General features: G+C 41.1%; 1 protein-coding gene across 5 annotated transcripts in view; it reads right to left on the bottom strand.

Moving 5' to 3' along the window:
* The window catches only part of LOC103368435 (membrane-associated guanylate kinase, WW and PDZ domain-containing protein 1-like), a 107,125-nt gene that overhangs the window by 31,723 nt on the left and 53,503 nt on the right, over positions 1-21,899 (bottom strand). For 2 of the 5 annotated variants that reach the window (XM_008296820.1, XM_008296821.1), the window contains exons 3-8: positions 6,323-6,442; positions 3,883-4,071; positions 2,456-2,678; positions 2,115-2,159; positions 1,759-1,841; positions 1,149-1,187 (exon numbers count right to left, since the gene is read on the bottom strand). In XM_008296820.1, coding sequence (XP_008295042.1) covers positions 1,149-1,187; positions 1,759-1,841; positions 2,115-2,159; positions 2,456-2,678; positions 3,883-4,071; positions 6,323-6,442 — 699 coding nt within the window. The remainder of the gene's footprint in view (positions 1-1,148; positions 1,188-1,758; positions 1,842-2,114; positions 2,160-2,455; positions 2,679-3,882; positions 4,072-6,322; positions 6,443-21,899) is intronic. The other 3 variants (XM_008296822.1, XM_008296823.1, XM_008296825.1) reach the window with 3 other exon arrangements.

The following is a 21,899-nucleotide window of genomic DNA, read 5'->3' as shown; positions in this document are numbered from 1 at the left end:
CAAAGACATTACCTTCTTGAGTTCCTGTGGGCTTCTCCCAAGTCCAGTAAACACTTTTATAAGAGACTGGATTTCACAATCGATATTCGCAGACTGTCTGCATGTGAGCAGCTGGCAGTTATTAAGGCTTACAACCAGACGTTGGAGGACTCGTTTGAGACTGTGCTCTCATTCCATAATGGGGTTGTTTGTGTTACTTGCGAAGGGCACGTGAACGTGCAGCTGAGCAAGCTGCCAAACTAAAAAAGCAACGAAACCTCAGCATAACATATTCCAAATGTGTTGTTGGGCACTCACCAAACACTCTTGAGTATATTTTTACTGCATGAAAGTCGAACTAAATTACTGTGATCAACTGCATATGACTGAACTGCACACAGTTTATTTCAGATTAATGCTGTGATATTTCATTACAACATAAAAGTCTAGCGGGAGACATTTGGTGAACCAAAAGCAAAATGTTCTTTTTGACCCAGACAGAGACATTACATTGGATGGTTTATTTTACAATCTCTAAAAAAGCAAACAAAAAAACCAAACATGGACAAATCTATTAAAACATATCATGCTTTAAAGTTGCCCTGTTGACTTTTCAGTGTTTCTCAACTTAACAAAGGAAGGTTCAGGTTCCTTAAAAGGTTCCTGTTCTCAAAGAAAAGACAGAAATTCTATAGTCTGGGTCTTTACAAACACATTGAACCTCCCGGTGACTCCTGGTTTTACTAAACCTTCACTCGTTCTTTTTCAGTCGCATTGCTTTTACAGGACATTACCGCCACCGGCTGTAGATATGTGCCGCTGTTTTCTGCAGGTAACACAAGCATCAATCACATCCCCCCTCTGCAGAGCACAGACCAGTAGAGCACAAAATACAAATATCATAACTTTGCTCCAGAGCACAAACCATAGTCAAAAACTCCTTCAATTCCTTTGCAGCTCTTTCAACTCATTACTAAATCAAAGATCTTCCTACTGTAGCCAGCTGATCGAATTCAGCAGCTTGAATTTTAAACAGATCATCTCTTAAATTCAATTTAAGAGGGTCTAAACTTCATTTAAGAGATGATTAGTTTTAAAGGATGGGCTGCTTGAAACTGTGGTATCATAAGCAAAGCCATAGTTTTAAATGCAAAATTCAAAAAGCATACCTAGATCACTCTCCAGGTCTTCCGTATGTATCCCTTCTTCTCCAAGGAGAAAGCAGAATGAAACAAAGAAAACCAAATGAAGAGTAGAAAAGGGATGGATAGCAGAAAGAGAGGTGGGTTGGGAATGGAGGAATCAAGAGCAAATAAGGAGTGAAGTGACAGTCCAGAGAAAGGCAAATAGGAAAACAGAAAGCCCTTAGAAACTGATAATCATGGAGATACAACAACATCTCAAAACAAGCCTGAGCAATCGAGTCAAGTGTGCTAGTTTCAGTCTCACCACTTGATGGTGCAATTTAGCAATTTTGTAACAGTAAACAAAGCCTCATTTGGAATTTCTCAAACATTTGTTGTTTATTTGGTAATGACATGTTATGTTTCAATTACAACAGAATTTATTACATGACAAACGTCGGACACATTCAACAAATCTTGCAATCAAAACCAATTCAAAGTGCTAAAACCACTGTAAGAAATGAACACAGGCATCACTCAAAACACAACAAGAGCCAAGTGGCTGAGGCTTCAAGCGGCACCAACTGTTCTGAAACCACTACACTCAAGTGTGAATATATATTTTTTATTTTGTAAATGATGTATAAAGGCTTACCATCGTCGTCGCACTCTTCCAAAGGCCTGGAGGCTTTGTCTCTACACCGAGGATCCAGCCATGATGTGGTCTTTGTGTTGTGGCTGAGAGGAAACAAACAAGACAACAGAGTAATTCAGCACAAGCTGTCAAACAGACATATAAAAGCACAGCAGGGGCGAATGAATGCATCAATAAGAATTACAACAAAAAAAAAAAGGCGTCAGCAAGTTTACAGAGGACAGAAGGTGTCTGCTGCAAACAAATAAAAGGAACAGAGCGACACAGGCAGGATATCAACAATGAACACCCTGACTTTTCCCTCTATTGTTAAACAAGAACATACTGTAAATCAGTGATAGCAGAAATGAACATACAAGCTCTGAAAATACACAGCCATGTCCTGGTGTGTCTTTGCCGTGCTGCAGAGAGGACAGAGAGGTGGAGGTAGTCAGGTGATCAGGATGTGATCTCCTTTTGAGATCGGGACATGCAGGGATTAACAGGAAAGCAGTAGCACCCAGGGGGCTGGGCAGGTTGGCTGGGGAGGCCTAAAAACCAAATCATGGGGGAAGACAAGCCACTGGACGAACAAAAGGGATAATAGTGCAGGTAAAATACAAAAAAACACCAACTACAGTATGACTATGGTGACAAATGCTTATTCAGGCAAGACTGCATTGAGCAGATTAAACTGATGCAGGCTGTCGATACATACTCTATGAAGTAAAGCTCTCCGTTCTCGGTGTAGGCCATCTCCCAGTTTTCAGGCAGCGGTCCCAGCGGGTCTTCTGGAGAGACCTGCGGTTCAGCGAGTGTCTGCTGCCCGCTCTCTGCTGTCGAGGTGGCTGCATTGTTCAGACCACAGGGCAGAGCATTGTCACGCGCGGGGTACGGCCGGAGGATGCCGCCGCGGCTCTCGTCCTGGTCGTTAGGGTTACCTGTGCACAACAAAGGAGAGGGGAAGAGACTACGCACTAAGGATCCTGGGTAACACAACGAGCACAACAGGGAACGACAACAAAAAAGAACAAAAGCACAGTTTATGTCTCATGCATGCAAAAAAAAAAAAAAGAACAGAGAGAATAAGCAGACATGGCCACTCTGATGTCTCCTCCGTATCTATCATGCAACCTTAGCCACAACATACCCCTGGCACTTTCCCCCTCCCCCTGTTCTAAGTTTGTCCCCCCGCCCACTTCTAGTGTAATGAAAAGGGTCACAGGAATATGCTAATTCCTTCAGCAACAGTCTTTCCCAAACTCATTTTGACCCCCACCCGTTTTACCTCTCCACCCAGAGGCTCCTTTCTCCTAGAGCTAGCTATCCCCACCCCCAATCCCATTCGCTCCCTCAGTTCTGGCCAAATATCCTCCACCACTTCCGTGGGCCTTTCAGGGTTGATCAAATGCAAATTCAACACTCTGGCAGCCTGGCAGGGGGACACAGAGAGGGCATAGATTCACAGCATCAAGAGAGAGAGAGGAAAAAAAAAACACACACCCTCTCTTGCACTCAAAACAGGATAGAACTCTAAGAAGAGAGGAAAAAATAGGGAAGCTTTGGCTTTAAAATTTCATAATCTCGTCAGTTTTTTTTTTTGAGAATTAATTTACATACACAGCAACCTTCTTGACATGTGCTGAGATGTCAGCATGCATAAAAAACTCTTATATCACCCAAGGGAGAGATATTAACAGTTGGTGAATGTGCACGCATGCTGGAGGGAATTTAGCGAGAAAAAGCAAGAAAGAAAATGAGATACAGGTAGGAAGAGACGGGGCATGGAGAGGAAAAATGATGAATCTTGCGAGTGTAGCCAGTAATCTCCTTCTTCCCCCACTTACACCCCTCCTCACAGGCAGATGGCAGTGTTTGGAGGCTCAGAGAAAAAAGAATCAGCATCACAAAGACATGATGTAACCGCCAGACACCCATCACGGTACAACACAGGAGAGGATCATAAACATACACACAACATCTCTCCCCTTCTGTATTCCTTAATGTTGGGCACACACATGTATATATGCGGTCACTCTTAAACAAGCGTCCTGCGGAGAGCAAACACAGCGCAGATGGAGGATACCGCACAAGCTGCAGAATGAGAAACTTGGACAAGCCGAAGAGGCGCAGCAGTGCCCTCACCTGTAAAACTGTTGTTCATTTCCGTGGCCTGGTCGTCATCATCGTCGTCAGCAGGCACTACGCGGGCGTTTTGCATGTCATTGTAGGACTTGGTGCGCGTTGGGGTGGACTGACGGGAGCCTGCATCACTGAGAATCACTGTCCCAATGATGGGCTGCCTTGGCGGCTTGGGGGTCCCATAATAGTTACCTAGGCAACAAGAAGGACATTAGCATGCTTGAGAGAGACACAGAAGGAGGGAGAAGGAGAAACTGAGACAGAGAGAGGAAGCCGGGGATAAAAAAAACAGGCAGAGCGGGGGACAGAGATATAGCGGGCGGAGGATCTATGAAACCTCCTAATCTTACACTGAGAGGAAAAGACATGAAGCTGGATCACAATGTGACTACAAATAATGGAAATAAGCAGCTGGTGGGAAAGCAAAAAACGATTGTAGTTTGTATTTGAGATTGTAGAGCTGTGTTGTTCAGGCCTCGGAAAGCATGCCGAGCAAAACAATGGCTCAGTTCACCCAGTTTTGTTTTTTTTTTTTGGACTGTTTTTTCCATTTTTCTAGCATTCTCTCAATCGTGGATCAATATATTTTTGTAAATACGAGATAAAAAGGTGCCCTGACGGGTGGGATAGATAGATAGATGGATAGATAGATAGATAGATAGATAGATAGATAGATAGATAGATAGATAGATAGATAGATAGATAGATAGATAAGAGTACTCGATTGAATCTCTAAAAGAAGATAGAGGTAAGAAGACGTTATTTTAAAAAGAACACACACGTGCCTGAAAAACTACATTAATAAAATCAAGATAAGACAGAACTCTCACAGTGCAAATTAAAGTTAAAATATACCCCCTAATGGCTTTCTTAAATCATATAAAAAGTATGTTAATTTGCCCTCTTGGCGATTGTTAAATTAGAAGATTAAAGCATTTGCTTCTGTCCAGTCAGTATGAAACTGGAGCCAGCGACCAGTTCGTGTAGCTTAGCATAAAGACAGGTAATGGCTAAACTAGTTCTGTCCACAGGTAACAAATCACATCTGCATGTCAATTTTATTAATCTGTTTAAAAGGAAAGTTTTAAAAAAGAAGAAAGACAATTAAAAGCTACCATAGGGGGTTATGTGACTTTCTTGGTTGGACACAATAACTTTCTGGAATCCTCTCTGGCTGTCGAGTAAAAATATGCTTATCCACTTAAAAAGATTAATGTACAGTGTTACAGTCAGCAGTCAGGTAGCTTAGCTTAGCATTATCCCCAGAAGCAGGGGGAAACAGGTAGCCTGCTCTGTTCAAACACAAATATAATTCATTTAGTGAGCAATGTTGGACATTAGCTTTTATTGGCCAGAGCCAAGCTAGCTGATTCCACCCGTTTCCTAATTTAATGCTAAGCTAAGCTAACCAACTGCTGATTTTAGACTTATATTTACAGAGGGGTGACTGATATGGATCTTCCCATCTCACAAAAACGGTGAAAAAAGCAACACAATTGTGAGAGATATTTAAAGAAGTTACATTTAATCAAGCAGTTTTATACTATTATACATTTTTTACATTTTGTTACATTTGGGTAAAGCCAAGCTAGCTGTTTCCCCTTGTTTCCTATTTTTATGCTAAGCTAAGCTAACCAGCTGCTGACTTTAGCTTCATATTTACAGGCAGGTAAATATGATAGGGATGTTCCTAGTCCAGAAAACGAACAAGCATGTATCTCAAATGACAAAGAAGTTGTTTAACAGCTTGAATTTTGCCATATTCTCTCCCTTCATGCTCTTATCGATTTTTAGTACAAGAAAAGATGACATTGCCCAAAGACATACTAAAAGGAAGAAGAGGATGTTTAGAGAAGTTGCATATAATCAAACAGTTTTTTTTTTCAATCATATATCCATCAAAGATCCACACGTGCCACAAATCAATGATCTACTCTTCCTTCAGTTGTCTGGATGGCCACAGACTCCTGTGGTATTTGACATTGTCTCTGTGAAAGGGAGAAACGTGCCAACACACAGCAGAACCGATGCCAAGCAGATTAATGTCGTAACATTCTCTCCCAGCCACATGCACTCGCACACACATGCACAAAAAGCAGACTTAGGCCTGCAAATAACACACAAACACACACTCACCCGCACACACTTGCATACGTGTTTACACACACAGGTTTGTGTCACTATGAGACTTAGCACTGCACAACACTGTCCTAATCAGAGTGAGAGGGGCAGATGTGGAGTGACCTGCTGTCTCCTGGATGCATCTCCCCCCATCATGCACAGTCTAATCAGAATCAACCGAGTGCACGGTCTTACAGCTCCACTGCATGTAGGGAAAAATACATTGTGATGGCTGCAACACTCATTGTATCTGTGGAGAATGAGGACACCTGCGCTATCGTGACTCACATGAAGTGCCAGTTATGATCATTATCATCCTCACCCTCATACGTTCCTATTTCCAGTAGCGTGCCACTCTCCTCAAGTTCTAAGAAGTCCTCCACAGACAGAAAGTTGTAATCCACCCCGGGGACCTCTCCGTCTCGAGGGAGGCGGGTCGTACCTAAAAACAGCAAAGAAAAACAAAGTTTAGGTGGCTGCTAATAACCCATTCAAATTCCAAGCCTGATGGCAAAAATCGGAATTTTCCTTCTGGCACAACATCTTAAATATGCTTCTCTTACAACTACAACGCTGGAGGCATGTCATTAACTTTAAAAATGCAGTAAGCATCCCAACATTCATTCAGCTTTTGAGATGATGACCATAAGAAAGGGCTCTGAAATGAAGAGGGTGTGATTGTAATTCAGTGCCATCATTGGAGGCGCAGAGTCTGTTGAGTGGCTGCGAATATTATGTCAGGAAATTAAATCAAGGCTCACATCTCGAGCTGTCTCTCTGCCTCATGGGAAGCTGCTGCCTGTTAAGTCAGAAGATAAAATAAAGGTCACCTTTAGCAATACACTCGTCCTGATACTGTTATCAATCTATCAATTTCTTCAAGGTGAGTCTGAAATTGTAAAATTCACTGACATAATACTATCGCAGCCGTACTGCTTAAGCTGCTATTGATTGCTAAAGCTGCACTGTTCCTGTTGCGATTGCATTGCTCAGCAGCTACACTCACTGCATTCTATGGAGTTGTTTGGTTTAACTGTAGTACAATAAAGGGCTTTCAATTTAAGACACTATAAACCAGAACTCGTGCTTTTGTGCAGTGAAACCAGAGCAAACAGAAGACAGAGGAACTCAGTATATTTGACATAATTCGAAAAGAATTGCACATTAGACATCTCATAAGCCTCTCAATCAACACTGTGGTTTCAAATTCACTTTAAGATAAACCGTCAACAAGATTTTCCTTGCTGGCCCAACTGCCCTGAGCCTGATCCCCTGCTGGAGTTAATGATTAGTGGTCTGCGATGTTTTACTTTGTAGTGGGAGCACTTTGTAGGAGGAAGCTGACACCAGACAATGGAGACAGGGGCTATTGTGTCTCTGTCCTTACAAAAAAAGGAGATGAAATGACGTGCCAGATGGCTGACGAAAGTTGTAACCCATCTGTGATCAGGACAGGAGTGGTAACATGCACACACACACACACACACACACACACACACACACACACCACTACAATGCCCTCTAACACCCGTCTCAAGTGAGGTAGACTTGATTGCAACACATGCAGCAGTGTAAAGCCACCATAGGTCACATTAAGTTGCATCGTACTGGATCTAAGTGAAACAACTCCCATATAACAAGACAAAAGCTGCCAGTATATTGTGTCAGAGCTGGTTGTTGGATGGATAGAAGGCTTTAGTGCTACCCACAAACTGCAGCTTGGACAAATCTAAATTACTGCATTTGTCCAGATTGAACTTTTATGACACTCCATTTGGTAGTTGTATAAATATTTAACTCAAAATCACAAATTCACACCTCAGTTCATCCCATAGCTGTTAACATATTTTCATTTGAACCACATGATTGCATGTAGAAGGCATTTGAGAGCAGAAAGTACAGTTCATCCCTCTTCTACCCCTTTAACAACATCACTGTGTTTTGTTCCAGACGAGTGAAAAACAAACAAAGCTTCCATGTTTGAGTATTTACCTGAGCCTCGAGCTCACGCTGCATCCCTCAAGGTACATCCATCCCACAAACATCTTATAATAGCCAAGTCTTTACCAGACACTGCTGTGTCCTATACCTGCACTGCTAAAGGAAAACACTTTTTTCTCCACTGATCACTTTCTTCCTGCCGTTTATGAAAATGATACTTGGGATAAATTGATAAAGAGGAGGGAGTTTTGTCAGACAGGATGTGGTGCTCAGACTGTGAGCGACCCTCACATGAAGAAAACAACCTGATAAATCACCCAACTGACCGTTTACAGCAGCGGCACACAAGCAAAGTGCTGCTTTGTATTCACCTCGGTGGATCAGGACGAGATGAAAGTGAAGTTGTCTGGGAGTTTGAGTCATAGGACTGGGTGGTCCCATGGTGGAAGATGATGTTTCTGAGGCTCAGTGTGCTCTAATGACACTGTCTGCTGAGCCGGGAATGGAGCTGTTATTCCAGGCTATTCCCCACAGCGAAGGGCTCTGATAGGCTGACTAATTCCAGTGTGCCCGTATTGCAGAATACTGAAGTTTTTGTTACATCATCATCATCATCACGTCTTGTATGAAACAACATTTCTCTTTTGTCTTTTAACCGGCACTGCGCGAATTTGACAACAGGATTTTGGGTTAAATAAGTGCAGTACGGCAGGAAAACCACTATTGTTGCATGGAAACAATCCATCATCAAAATGTCACCATGTTGTGGTGTAATAATTGAAGTCAGAGCAGCGGATTATTCACTCTAACTCAATCATATCAAACTAAATACAGATCAGTTATGATTTACAGTGCATCCAGCTGCACTGGAAACTATTAGAAAATGCTCTCATTGTTGCTGGAAACGTATTGGTCACATTGAAACCTACACGGTATAAAATCAAATTTTAGACCATAAACTGCACTGTCAGCAAAATAAATTAATCAGTGCCTAATTTCCGAGGATCAAAACTTATCTCATAAAGCCACATGAACGTAGATGCACCTCACAAATCTTGAATCCAACATTAATCTTTTAAACGCAACCGTCCAGAAAATGTTCAAAGCAACATCTTCTCAAGGTAAAACAAATAAATATCTGCACTGAGATGCAACTCCTCAGCAATTAATTGACATTGCACTGTGCTCAGATCTACTAGCAATTAGAAAATGAACCACTTCAACAAAAAACTGGGCAGTATAATGCCTGGCAGTTATCAGAGCAATATACACAAGCAGAATTAATAGGAGTATCCTAACACATAGGGATAAGTCTGTCCTTCCTTCCTTCAAAATAAAAGAATCAGAATCAAAGCTGTGGGTTCAACTTGATACTATGATGACCAGATTTTTAGTTGCTTGACTATTTGTTTTGTGTGACATCAAAAGATGCTCATTTCTCTCAGAACTGACTCAGGGAGGCTGTGAACTGGTCTCAAATTGGTTCTGGTTTCTAAACAATCAGAACTGTAGTGCTAACACTCTCTAGGAATACATTGCTGTGTCTTGAAAACTACACCATATATTTACAGTGTTTTGTGTCCTCCAGCAGCTCAGCAGGAGTCCACTGCCCCCTGCTCGCGTTGTTGAGTCATGACCAGTGAATGCAAGTCAAGGGATAAGTTGTTATCGGATAAAAACAACTCCACCACAGTTATTAGCTTTACAAAGTTACACAACCAGCCCAAGTTTAAAAAAATAACTAACTTCAACGCATCTGACATCCTGCTGCCAACTTTCTCCAAATCTCTACGCTGAACTTTAGGATAAACATTTTATTTCCAATGCTCTCTTACATATAATTGGTTTTGAAGCATCTAAACTACCTGTGCATGTATGCTTACTCACCGCACTGCAGCTAAATCTTTACAACTATCTGGATGTTGGTTTTGTCTTCACAACCACATGTGGGATAGATGACCAGCCATCAGTAGATCTCACACACCCAACCAATCAACAAGAACCACAAATAATGCTCATGTCTTCATAGTGAACAATAACAAACAAGAAATCACTTTGCATTTTTTTTTAAAATAAAATTTCCTGATAAAGGGCACATTGTGCACACACACACACACACACACCAATTAAGATGTAGTTGTCTGTTTTCTGCTAATCCAGCAAATAAAAAATACCTTACACATAAAAGTACTTTAATGTACTGAAAAGAAAAATCATTCAGAGCTGATATGTGAATAAATTATTGATCCTCCGTTTAAGCCAATTTTCAAATAAAAGTGCCAAGCATTTCCTGGCACCAGTTTCTCAAATGTGAGTATTTTCATTTTTACTATTCACTTTGTCTGTTTGTAAACTATATTCTCAATTTTCTTCACAAGTCTTTCGCTAAGCAATTGATTATTTCATCTAGAAAATCGACTGCGAGCTGCAACCACAAAAATCCTGTTTTGCTATAGAGCAGCCTCACTCATTAACGGCTGACAATGCCCACCAGCTTGATACGACTAGAGGATATTAACGCAACGCCTGCCATGGCAAGTTTTTATCTTGATATATATCTTCACATCACCCTTTGCTATTCCACAGAAGAAAAAAAAACAGAACCTGTGAAGCCAAAGAGACATTTTTAAAAACTCCCAGCACCGGACGGTCAATACGATGATGAAATTCTCGCTTCACTGTTGCTGAAGAACCGCTGACGTCTTTTTACAAAAGACACTTCTGCCAGATTCATAAACTGAACTGAGGACGTTCTGTCAAGTGTGGGGGGATAATTCCTGTTGAATATCCAGCAGCTTGTCTTCAGCTGGTCAATTGGAGAGCAGACAGAGCCTGAATGCTCTCAGTGTACGACAGTTACAGTGAGGTCAGGCCTCGCCTCCTTGCCATCGCTGCGGTCAGTCTCCATTTTCTCTGACCCGAGAAACAATGACACTGATGAACTAACTTCCACTGACACTCATCAATGGACTCCATTCTTTCTCTGTGAGAAACCAGCTTGTTCACGCATGAATGGAAAATGTAACGCAAGCACATTTGGAAACATCTTTAGCTGAATAATGCCAGTAAGCTTTGTTCAGATACAAGCCTGGCACTTATTCATATGTAGAAGATACTAGACAGTGTAAAAAATGCATGACTTTTCTTCTTTCTTTCAAACTTGAAGAGTAAAATCAGTCATAAAAGCGAGGTACAGAGGATGGGCATCAACAGTAACACCTGTAGACAAAATAAATGTGATTCAATACAACAACAACAACCCAACCAGCACTTGAAGATAGCCAACATGCTGAAGCATATCTGTCTGTAACCGCTAACAAAACATTATGAGCTCAACAAATGTGTGTTTATCGCAGGGCTGCTGCTTTTGCTTCAATTTTGGGGCGTCCACTCATTGTATTCCTTATTACGTTACATTAAAAGGGTTTACAAAGCCAACATCATTCATTGTTAAAAGTACCTAACTGCTACCTGTAGTGAATTAGGATCTTTATGTTTTCCTGTGTGTTTAGTTTGGCTCGCATAAAAGTCAGATATGACAGACCCGGGCCTCCATCTACAGGCATTAAATACATGCTTTGAAATGCCACTTCTGCACAACGCATTTCAAGTTTAATGGTGTCAGCCGGTATGATAATTCAATAAAGGAAAAGACAACAGCTCTGTCACTGGATTTGCTGATGGCATCTTAATTCAGAACAAATATTGCTTTAAATGTTTCTGACATTTGTGCACTGAAATGACGCAGAGCCCTGCTGTAGCTGAGGGTTACTATCATTGGTTGTCCATGTGGTGTTACAGGGTAGTATTTCTCTACAGTAGCTGTTTTTTTTTTTTTCTCTATAATTATTTTTTACTTTGTGGAAGGAGAAAAGTGTGCATGCAGTAACGTACATCTAGCAATGCAGTGCGTGCTACTACAATACTACGACACACAGAGAGGTGAGACAGAACAAAGTCGTGGTGTTACATAACAGTGAAAGGCTCAGAGTATTTTTTGACAGCTTGTTACAGATAGAGAGGCTTCATGTCAGGCTTCAAGTCTACACAGGAGCTCCTTCAACAGTAACCCAAACATACTAATCTCACCCAGACTGAAGCTACCGCAGGGACTCGCTGCTGACAGTGTGTTCACTACTGGTTTGAGCATTTGTCTTAAATCCTCCAAATGCTAAGACCAGAAATCCATTTGGTAAAATAAAAAAAACAAAACAAAAAACAAAAAAAGAGAGATGATAAAAAGTTTTACAGTCTCTCTCTCAAGATTTACTGCACTCGAGTCTTACGCTTGTCAGTCAAACTTGAAAGATTGCTTGCATTGTTAAGACTGCTGTAGTCGCAGATAAATCAATAATCAGAATTCCAAGCATATTAAGCACTTACTGCCAATCAAACACTGTGTGTGTGTGTGTGTGTGTGTGTCTCTGTTAATTTAAGGAATAATTCAACATTTTGGGAACTATGAGTAACTAAACACACCATAGCATCTCTAAAACACACTAATCTACACGTCATTTGTTTAATGTAAAACAACTATTGGTATAAGTGGGACAATTTCATGGCTGTAAAAACAAAACTTGTCATTTGTGTCGATTAATAAGCCTTAGAGATGCTGGTAGGTTTTTTTTATTTTTTATTTTTTATCTTTTAGAGTGATTTTGATCTTGTTGTCATACATTTGCTGGACTTTTCTTTTAGCAAACCTGAAAGTCAGATCTAATTATATCCACAGTCAGATTTATTGTAGGATTTCTAATACTCTAATCAGACTTAAATTCAGATCAACAAAGGTCATATTTGTTGGTATTGTATATGCTGCACATTCTGCCAGTGCAGCATGTATTTTTTTTAGCTACTTTTTTAGGATAAAAGCTTAGAAACCTCAATTAAAAATTCATGTGAGATGACTATGAATGTCAAAGGAAAAGAATAGTGAGCTAAAACAATCAATGAACTGACGGATCATTTCTGTAACAGTTTAAACAATAATGAGACGACTCCAGGATTTGAGTCGGAACAATATAAACAATAGCTGCAGTGAATGAATAATCACATGATTCTTTCAGTCTCACTACCATCAGAAAGCAGTCACAATGAACGACTTCTTCAAGGATACTGTTGCCTTCATCTCATACACAAGTTAAAACATGTAAATACAAAATGTAAGCACGACAGCGGTTTGCAGAATCCTGAGGTTTGGAGTGTTGAAACAACAGACTTTATTAGCAAGACGTTAAAGTGTGTGAATTCTGCTGGACTGCAACAGCTCACATGCGTAGTAACTGTGCATTCACTCATTCACTACTGCCTATAGAACTAATGATGAATAGAGAATTTGGAGACTTACTTCCTAATCAATGTCATTTTGGATCATCACCATCAGCGGTTGAGTCACTCATTGTGCATTGTGGGGTTGTTAGCAGAAACTAGTTTACCTGCCACGGACAGCACTTTTTGCTTCACTCTGAAATATTTAAGGGCACTCGTGGATGAAGGCACACAGTGATAATTTGGACACAAATAAAATGGCAGACAGTAAATGCAGAACACTACATAGTGAGCAGGAACTGATTTAAGACACAGACACAGTGTAAAAGTCCACTACAGCCATGCTGGCTACTCTGTGAGCCTCTACAGAGGTTCTTTAAACTAAACATAAAATCAGAATTTGCATGTTTTCTGGATATAGTTACCATACCATTTTAACCAACTTAGCACAACACACAAAAAAAAACAGCTAAGGGGAAAAATAGGTAGCAGGTGTCTGGTCAAAGCCAAAGCATCGGTGCACTTATGGATTTGAGATAAAGCTGGAGGTAGATGAAAAGCAACAAGATGACAATTCATACGAAGGAGACATGAAAATCTGAACTAAAATAACAATTTACCTAATAGTTGTTAAGGCTTACTAAAAAACTACACAAATATCAGTGTGATGATGGTGTAGAGGAAACCTCAGGAGGTCATCAAAGTCATACGGATTCACCTCCTGTAAGGAATCACAAATACCTGACAATCCATTCAGTAGATGTTTGGATTCCAGTCAGGGCCAAAGTGGTGGACCAAGCCATGCTGTGGTTAGAGATCAATACGGCTATTTAACAAAGAAGATTTGGGAAAAAAAATACAAGGACCCCACCAGAGGATTATGAGTCATGTGACGCAGGGTATTGAAGTCTACAACCTGCAGTGTTTGACTGCCTAGTAGATGACAAAGTCCGTGTGGTTTTGCCATAACCTGTGATTTATATCCAGGTTAAAAGGTTTAAGTGCAAAGATACTGAGGTGTTTTTAACCCTTCTGATTGTATTAGGCTGTTGCAGGTAATTGTGCAAAGCAGTCAACTGAACTGATGTGAAATAATATGGCTTTCAAAAAGAAAGAAAAATCACCAGCATTGTACCCACAGCTCTTCTTTGTTGCCCTTTGTTGTGAAATGAATAAATGTAATTCCTAGTGTCCACTCAGCACAACTTGTGTCCCTCCCAACATCTATCTTGATTCTCTAGTGTGTCCTTTTTTCATGCTGTGAAAGCTCTATACCTTCATTTGTCACTACAAGAAGGATTCATTTGCTTTATCGTTGCCTTCTTGCTTTAGGATATATATGCATGGACTTTAGACACAGTAGATCATTTCTAGGTGGCACGCGGCGTCCACTACAAATCCGCTGTTTCTCTGCTACTTTGGAGAGTTCAGAAACTAAACACAGAACATCCAATCAGTATCAAACTCCGTCTTAACAACGACATCAATCAACAGCTCCAGTCTGCTCCCACAGGGAGAGGAGGGGAGGACGTACAGGGCTGTTGTGACAGGGAGCATCTGCCAAATGGTGGAACATCACAGAGGAGATGGAGAGAGCGAAAGAGGATGAAGGCGGTGCAGACACATGACACATGACACACACACACACACACACACAACAGAAAAAAACAATCACCTAATGGGCACGTGAAATCCCTTGCACGATGGGCAACTTGCACTTTCTCCCTCACTCTCACCTCTCGCTGTCTGACAAACAACCGTCAAACCGCCGAGAATCCAAACACAAACACACACACACACACAGCACCTCTGGCCTGTTGTGCGGCACGCTTGCCATGCCGATTTTCCTTAAATCTCCATCTTCGTCTTGTCAGGACTGTGTGTTATTAAGTGAAGAGCATCTCACATTTTTTCACAAGGAAGAAGCTGAATATGTGCGTGTGTGACTGTATGAGAGAAACTGAGAAGTATTGATCTCAGCACTGCTAAAAGGATAAAAGAGTCCAGGCAGGCCTGTCCTCGCCTCTGTCACGTCATTAACATTGTTTCTGTGTCTGTGTCACTGTAGCGCTGCACCACCTAAAGCCCTCTGTTCAAAGCAAAACACACCAAAGCTGAAACATGCAGTCAATGAACTGATGAGCTGACTGACAGAATATTCACAGCTGACAGTTTTGGTAATCAATTTGAAGTCCTTTAACAAGGAAAAACACTCAATGTACACTGGTTCCTGCTATTTTAAATCTTAGAAATGTTCTTCTATTATCTGCTTTAAGGCTGCAGCTGATGGCTACTTTCAATGGTAATTGATCTATTGGGAATTCTTTCAATCACCTAACTGATTAGTCTTAAATGCATCCAAAAAGTGCCGGTAAAAGTTTCCCAGAGGCCAAGGTGATGTCTTCAAATTACTTGTTAGTCTAATAAAAAGTCTCGAACTTCAAAATATTGAATTTACAAATATGTAAAAAAGAGAAAAGTAGCAAACCTTCACATTTAAGAAGATGAAGCCAAGATATTTTATTGACAGTTTCACTTGATTAAATGAGTAATCGTCACAGCTCTAATCTGTATTGTTTCATTGCAGACTGAATATTTTTTTGTGTTTTGAGCTGCTGTGCAGGCCAATTTAAATAAATCCTCTCAGGTTTTAACTGTGATGGACATTTTTCACTATTTTGTAACACTTTATAGATCAAACAATGTGTAGATTAATTCCAGAGGCTTATCAACAATAAAAAACAGTCATGAGATGGAGCAATAGAACATTCAGGTACATTGGACATAATATTGATTGACAATTTAGAGCATTCCAGTACAATAAACTTGCTTAATGAAGCATATGAAGTACCGTACAAATATCAGGGTTTTTTCATTAAAGGATGATAAATCTTTCAAGTTTACATTGTATTGTGAAGTTATTGAACATTCTCTATAAGAGGCAAAGTACAAACGTAAGGTAACAGTGGCGTCTGCTACTTTTTCCTTCTTCCTGCACTCTGCTCCAAATTTAACTACAGTCTATATATGGCATAAAATTTACAGTAAATACACATTTGCAGGTGCGAGCATCCACACTGACACCTTCATAGACTCACAATCAGAGGGACAAATACAGATCGGGACACAGATAGAGGGAGTGTGTAAACACATATAGTCTATTCAGAGTGTGAACTATAAATATCAGGTTAGTGAAGCCAGTTTCTGTCCTCACTGGCAGTTCATAAAAAGCTCCGGAGCAGGGGACATGTGTCCCTGAAGTGGCCTGTTTGAGTGCATGCAATGACCCACATCCTGTCTCCTAATACTGGGCCACTCACTCACTGCTACTGAACATGCACCATAAACTGCAGGAGCATCAGAGCTGTGCTAAGACATTAATTACAGACCTTGAAGTTGCACACCTTAGAGAAATGTTATCACCTTACACTAGGTGCGCTGAGTAAATGAATCGCGATGTTAAGTGGACATGCTTGGCTCTGAGACGGAGACAATTCATTCACACATGCAGTAGATGCCGTTGTCTCAGAGAATTTCAAGGGTTAAGAGGATGTTTGAGAGGAAGATTCACGGAAAAGAAACTGAACTTGAAGTTGAGTACGGCAGCATCATCTCTGAGCGAGGCACTGCGAAAGCAAGGAAAATGTACAGATAAGATTGATACAGCTTTTATCTGAAGCAGCAATTATTGTAATGAAGGTGCTGGCCTTACTATCGACAGGCTTCTTCCTACTTGATGGCAGCAATGTCCTGAAACTCAAGTCTTGACACAAAGATAATGGCTGATTGATTTGTTCATGTTCTCTCTTGATTACTTAAAAAGATTACACACAAGAGAGAGTTGTTTGGCAAATGTGTTTTTTTTTGTTGTTGTTTGTTTGATTAGTCATGAAATGATACAGAGAACTGCTTTAGATGAGACTACAGGGACAGAAGGAGTCATGAATGTCACGTCCACCTGCAAAGCATGTTGAGTTAAAAAAACAAAAAACAAAACCTTTATCTTATTAAATTTGACTCTGACAGAGACTCGAGTTTGCATTCTCCAAATGTTTTTGAAGGCCTCTTCTACCACACACTGTAAATGAGCTAGCATACTAATGGCAAAGCATTTAGAGGCTATTTTATCTAGCTTCAGAGAAAAGCAGATTCTAAGGCCATCTGCCTACTGAATCTTTTACAATGCACAAGGCTCAACTTTCACTGTTTTGGCAGCCAAAAAATCATATTTTCCTTCTAATATTGCTCCACGTCATTTGGCATTTTATCACCACCAGTACTGAGCTAACATACACCCAGTAAAATGAGTATTTGCATGAAGGTCAAGGATAAACATTAATACCAGTTTTTCCTAATGACTTAAAAACAAAAACTGACATTTGTGCATAAAATCAAGTTGCACTGCAGTCCTTTCTGGTGGGCTGACACAAGCTGTGCAAGTTTATACTTAGACTAGATAAGCTGTTATCTGTGGAGGCTGACTAAATATTTCATTCATGTAGCCGAGCGAATGTCTGTATTGTCTAAAAGTAGCCCAGGCCTGCCAGGGATATCCACACGTAACAGAATGTAACATAATGTACTGGATATGAAAAGGATTAAAAAATGTTGGGATTGTTTTTGTAGCAATGAAAGCAGTGTCGCTGTAGGTAAAGTGAGGTTCTTCAGGTGTTATTCTTATTTCCCAGAGGACAATTTTGGTAGTTTCACATTTTTCCTCTATCATCACCCTCAAGTCTAAGTCTTGTGACTGAGGTCCAGTTTTGTGCTGGGCCCTAAAAAACCTTATACCTCATCAGGAGCATCTCAGAAGGGAAGCATTGTATCTCAGATTTGCAGGACAGCACTTGTGTTTCTTGCATTTATGCTGCTGATGTAGTGATGTGTATGTGATGTGGAGTTTGCACTCTTTTGAGAACTGACCACATTTTCTTTACTCTCCCGATGTCTCATTTCATGTCTGTCTCAATCTGCTCTATGCAGCTCGGTGGGGCTTCCATCAAAAATACTTCGGCCGCGTATTTTTAGTGGAGCACAGTGGAGAGCTGCTTCTGGGATGCTTCAGAATTTCGCAACAGTACGTCTGCTGGAATCACAACTATTGTCCACAGTGAAGTCAAACAGCTCCGGTCGACACAATGCAGTCAGCATGGATGATGAACAAGACAAACATTAGGCCTACACTGGCTAAACATTTTAGCATGTTAGCATTTAGCGAAAGTGACTGCAGTGCAGAGCCACTTGCACAGCTGGAAACTCTTGTTTGTAAGAGGGTACATCAACAAGCCCACGGTCTCAACTGGAAACAAGGGGTATAACTCCAATTGTTGAGGCATAACTGTACACTATAAAGCCTTATATAACCATCCACAAGAACTCAAATGTTTGCCGTCATTTCTTTGCAAAGACAATGATGATGAAGCCATCCATGCTTTTCAGGAATATCTGGAGGCTCAAGATGTGACCTTCTGTGAAGGGACAGCAAACTTTGAATAAGGGTGGACAAAGTGCATTGAAGTTAAAGGAGATTAAGTTGATAATTAATTCAAGAACAATCTTTCTCCTGTGGTGTTATTTTGGTGACTGACAACTTTTTGTGAGCCATATCTGTATTCTACACATTTAACTGTTCAATGTTACCAGTGGGGCTGCTAGGTGGCGCAGTTGGTAGCACTGTTGCCTCGCAGCAAGAAAGTTGCCGGTTCGCGTCCCGGTGGGGGCACCGGAATCTTTCTGCATGGAGTTTGCATGTTCTCCTCATGCAGCGTGGGTTCTCTCTGGGTTCTCTGGCTTCCTCTCACACAATCCAAAAACATGTTGAGGTTAATTGGTGACTCTAAATTGTCCGTAGGTGTGAATGTGCTTGGTTGTCTGTCTCTAAGTGTAGCCCTGTGATAGACTGGCGACCTGTCCAGGGTGTCTCCTGCCTTCACCCTAAGTCGACTGGGATAGACTTCAGCCCCCCGCGACCCTAGTGAGGATTAAATGGTGTATAGATAATGGATGGATGGATGGATGTTACCAGTGTCTATTGTCTATGTTCTATGCTGGTCGCAAATTCGCAACCCCAATGTGCTCAAAGTTCCTCTATGTTAAGCACTATGATGTATAACCAGGAGAAATGAGGAATCTAGCCCAGCATGAAAGCTGTGTGTCTAAATTCTCCTCACACTGACAGAGCTACTGCTAAGACTTGCTTCTTAGCACAGGATGGTTACATCTTTATTGCTAAGATGTTTGCAACAAACTGGGAGCTTCCTGCTTGAAAGGCCGAGATGACGTAGCCCTGCTGGAAGTTTAGAAAACTCAGCCTATTCTACTGTAACCTTAACTCAACTGGAAGACAGTGCAAACCTTGAGCTGAAAGGGCTTATAGTTGCCTGGTGAAGAAGCGACAGCACAGTACACATAACTATTATCAGACTGTGCTTAAATTGCACAGACTTATTGTAAGCCTAGCCTATGTCTGTTATTAAAACCCTGCTTAAAACCGAGGCCTGAATTTGTCGATTTTTTCATTCTGTTATTGCACCTGAGATTCAATTCCTTATATGCTAGTTAGTTATTAGCACTGGATTGCTACTATGTGCCATTAAAAGAATGCTTCAATAATCGAAAAAGGAAAAAAACACATGTTGATATTGTTCTAAATTGTTCAAACAGCTCAGGTTGTGCCGAAGCGGCCAAGTGGGAGCCATGCAGTAAGCTTCTCAGCTTTTCCTGCTCTTACTGGATGATTTTTTTTTTTTGCTTGTGTGGTAAACCTGTTAGGATTTTAGTCAGACTTTCCACATTTGATGTTTCTATTTTGTATTGTTCACAGACAAACAAACAAAAAAAAGAAAAAAAAAAAACAGGTGAGGTGCAGGTTCTCAGGCCAAAAACTGATATCTATCCCTTCTGTCTCTGCAGCCTTTCTCTTGTTGTCCTTTCCTGACCTCCGGTTCAGTTCGGGTCACTGTTACCTGGGGCCTCAATAACCTGAATACCTCTCCGTCCACACTCACATGACCTCCAGCTCGGCTCACCCTGCTCAGACCTTTTACTCCTCTGACAGTCGTCTTCAGAGACACAAGTCAGCGACAGTGAAAGCTAAATTTCTGTAAAATGATGCAGACAACCATCCCTCATACCCACAAAACACCACAACAACCCCTTATGCACACAAATACACACACACACACACACACACACACACAAATCCAGGTGAAAAACAGTCCTCCTGTGTATTAACAAAAGGCAGTGGGCCGACAGCACTCTGGTGACATCTGATACCCTCAATCGCCTTCCTGCTGCTGATGGTCTGCGTAGCTTCCACTCATTGTCTAACACAAACATACGCACACTTGTAGACACACACAGAGACACACGCACACCGGTTCAGCCAAACATCTGCTGTTTTTAACCCCTGCTGGTTCTGAGTGTGATCATGGCGGGGGGGGAGAACACACGAGAACGAGCGCTGGCCTGAGCGCGAGATTAGCCTGATGGTGGGTAAAGTTGTGAAGAGAAATTGTCTTTTTGTTAAGAAAATTAACCTCCAATAGCATATTAATGAAACCAGCAGGTGCATTGTACATATTAATCAAAATATAACAAAACACCAACCTTTACATTCTTCAGAAATCTTGTAACTATCCCCTCTGCAACATACTAATCCGGAGCTAAAGCATAAATTTGAGGCTTGTTTCCAGAATAAACACATGCTCTGTGTTGATGGGGAAGTGTGTGTTATGAAAACAGAGGCTGAGAGGTGACGTGAGAAGAAACTACGTGCATGCATCTCAGAGCAGACAGAGCAGAGGAGGGGCAAAGGAGGCAAACAGTCACACAGGGAGTTAGCATGGAACTCTCTTGGGCCTCTAAGCCAATTACCGGAGCTGCATTGATTGAGGCAGCACTTTAAGGCCTCATCTACACAAGTAGTCCCTTAATACACTGGTCAGATGATGGGAGAGTCTCAACCACAAACTACAGATAGATGGCCATTTGCATCCATTATGGTGTCAGTGGGACAACTCTTTTTAGAGGTTCTAATAAGACTACTGCTGAATGTTACATGTTTTGTTTTTTTAATCGAAGGTTTTAAAAGGCACATCCTTTCGTGCTTGAAGGCTAGAAGTCGGCCTCTGAGATTGACAGGTACCGGACCTGTTTCCTTAGTCCACAATCAGCTGACCTGGAGACTATGCAAGGTGAGTATTACGTCCTGAGTGCTATGGCTGTGTTCAATCAGCACTTCCATCCTCCATTAAAGGGAATGCTGGCCAATAATGATTTATGAAGGGGAACAGGGAGAGAATCAATGTAGCAGAGGCCCTCAGATTAATGATTAAGCAAATAGCAGACCCACTCCGGATCCTATCAGGGGCCGAGGCGCTGCTGAGACCACACCATGCTGTAGTGAGTTCAATTACCTACCGTGGGGTTAAGAAAGCTTCAGCGAGGAGCTACAATGCCTCCTCTTGTCTCTCCAAAAAGAGAACACACATGCAAAACGATGCAAATGTAAAAACCTTAAGCCCTAAAAACTTGTAGAATTTTCTGTGCCGTGTATCTGCAGCGTCACATTTATGTATGTCAATATTTTTTTATTGTAGCAGCAAAAATATGACCTTGCAGCTTAAACGATTAGTCAAACGACAGAAAATGATTCTGCAGCTAAGCTATTTAAGTCATCTTTAAGTGAT

Source organism: Stegastes partitus, unplaced genomic scaffold (assembly GCF_000690725.1).
Source record: "Stegastes partitus isolate 25-593 unplaced genomic scaffold, Stegastes_partitus-1.0.2 Scaffold1154, whole genome shotgun sequence".
Classification (NCBI taxonomy): Eukaryota; Metazoa; Chordata; class Actinopteri; family Pomacentridae; genus Stegastes; species Stegastes partitus.
Note: the sequence above shows the minus strand (reverse complement) of the source record. Positions and strands in the feature narration are given on the sequence as shown.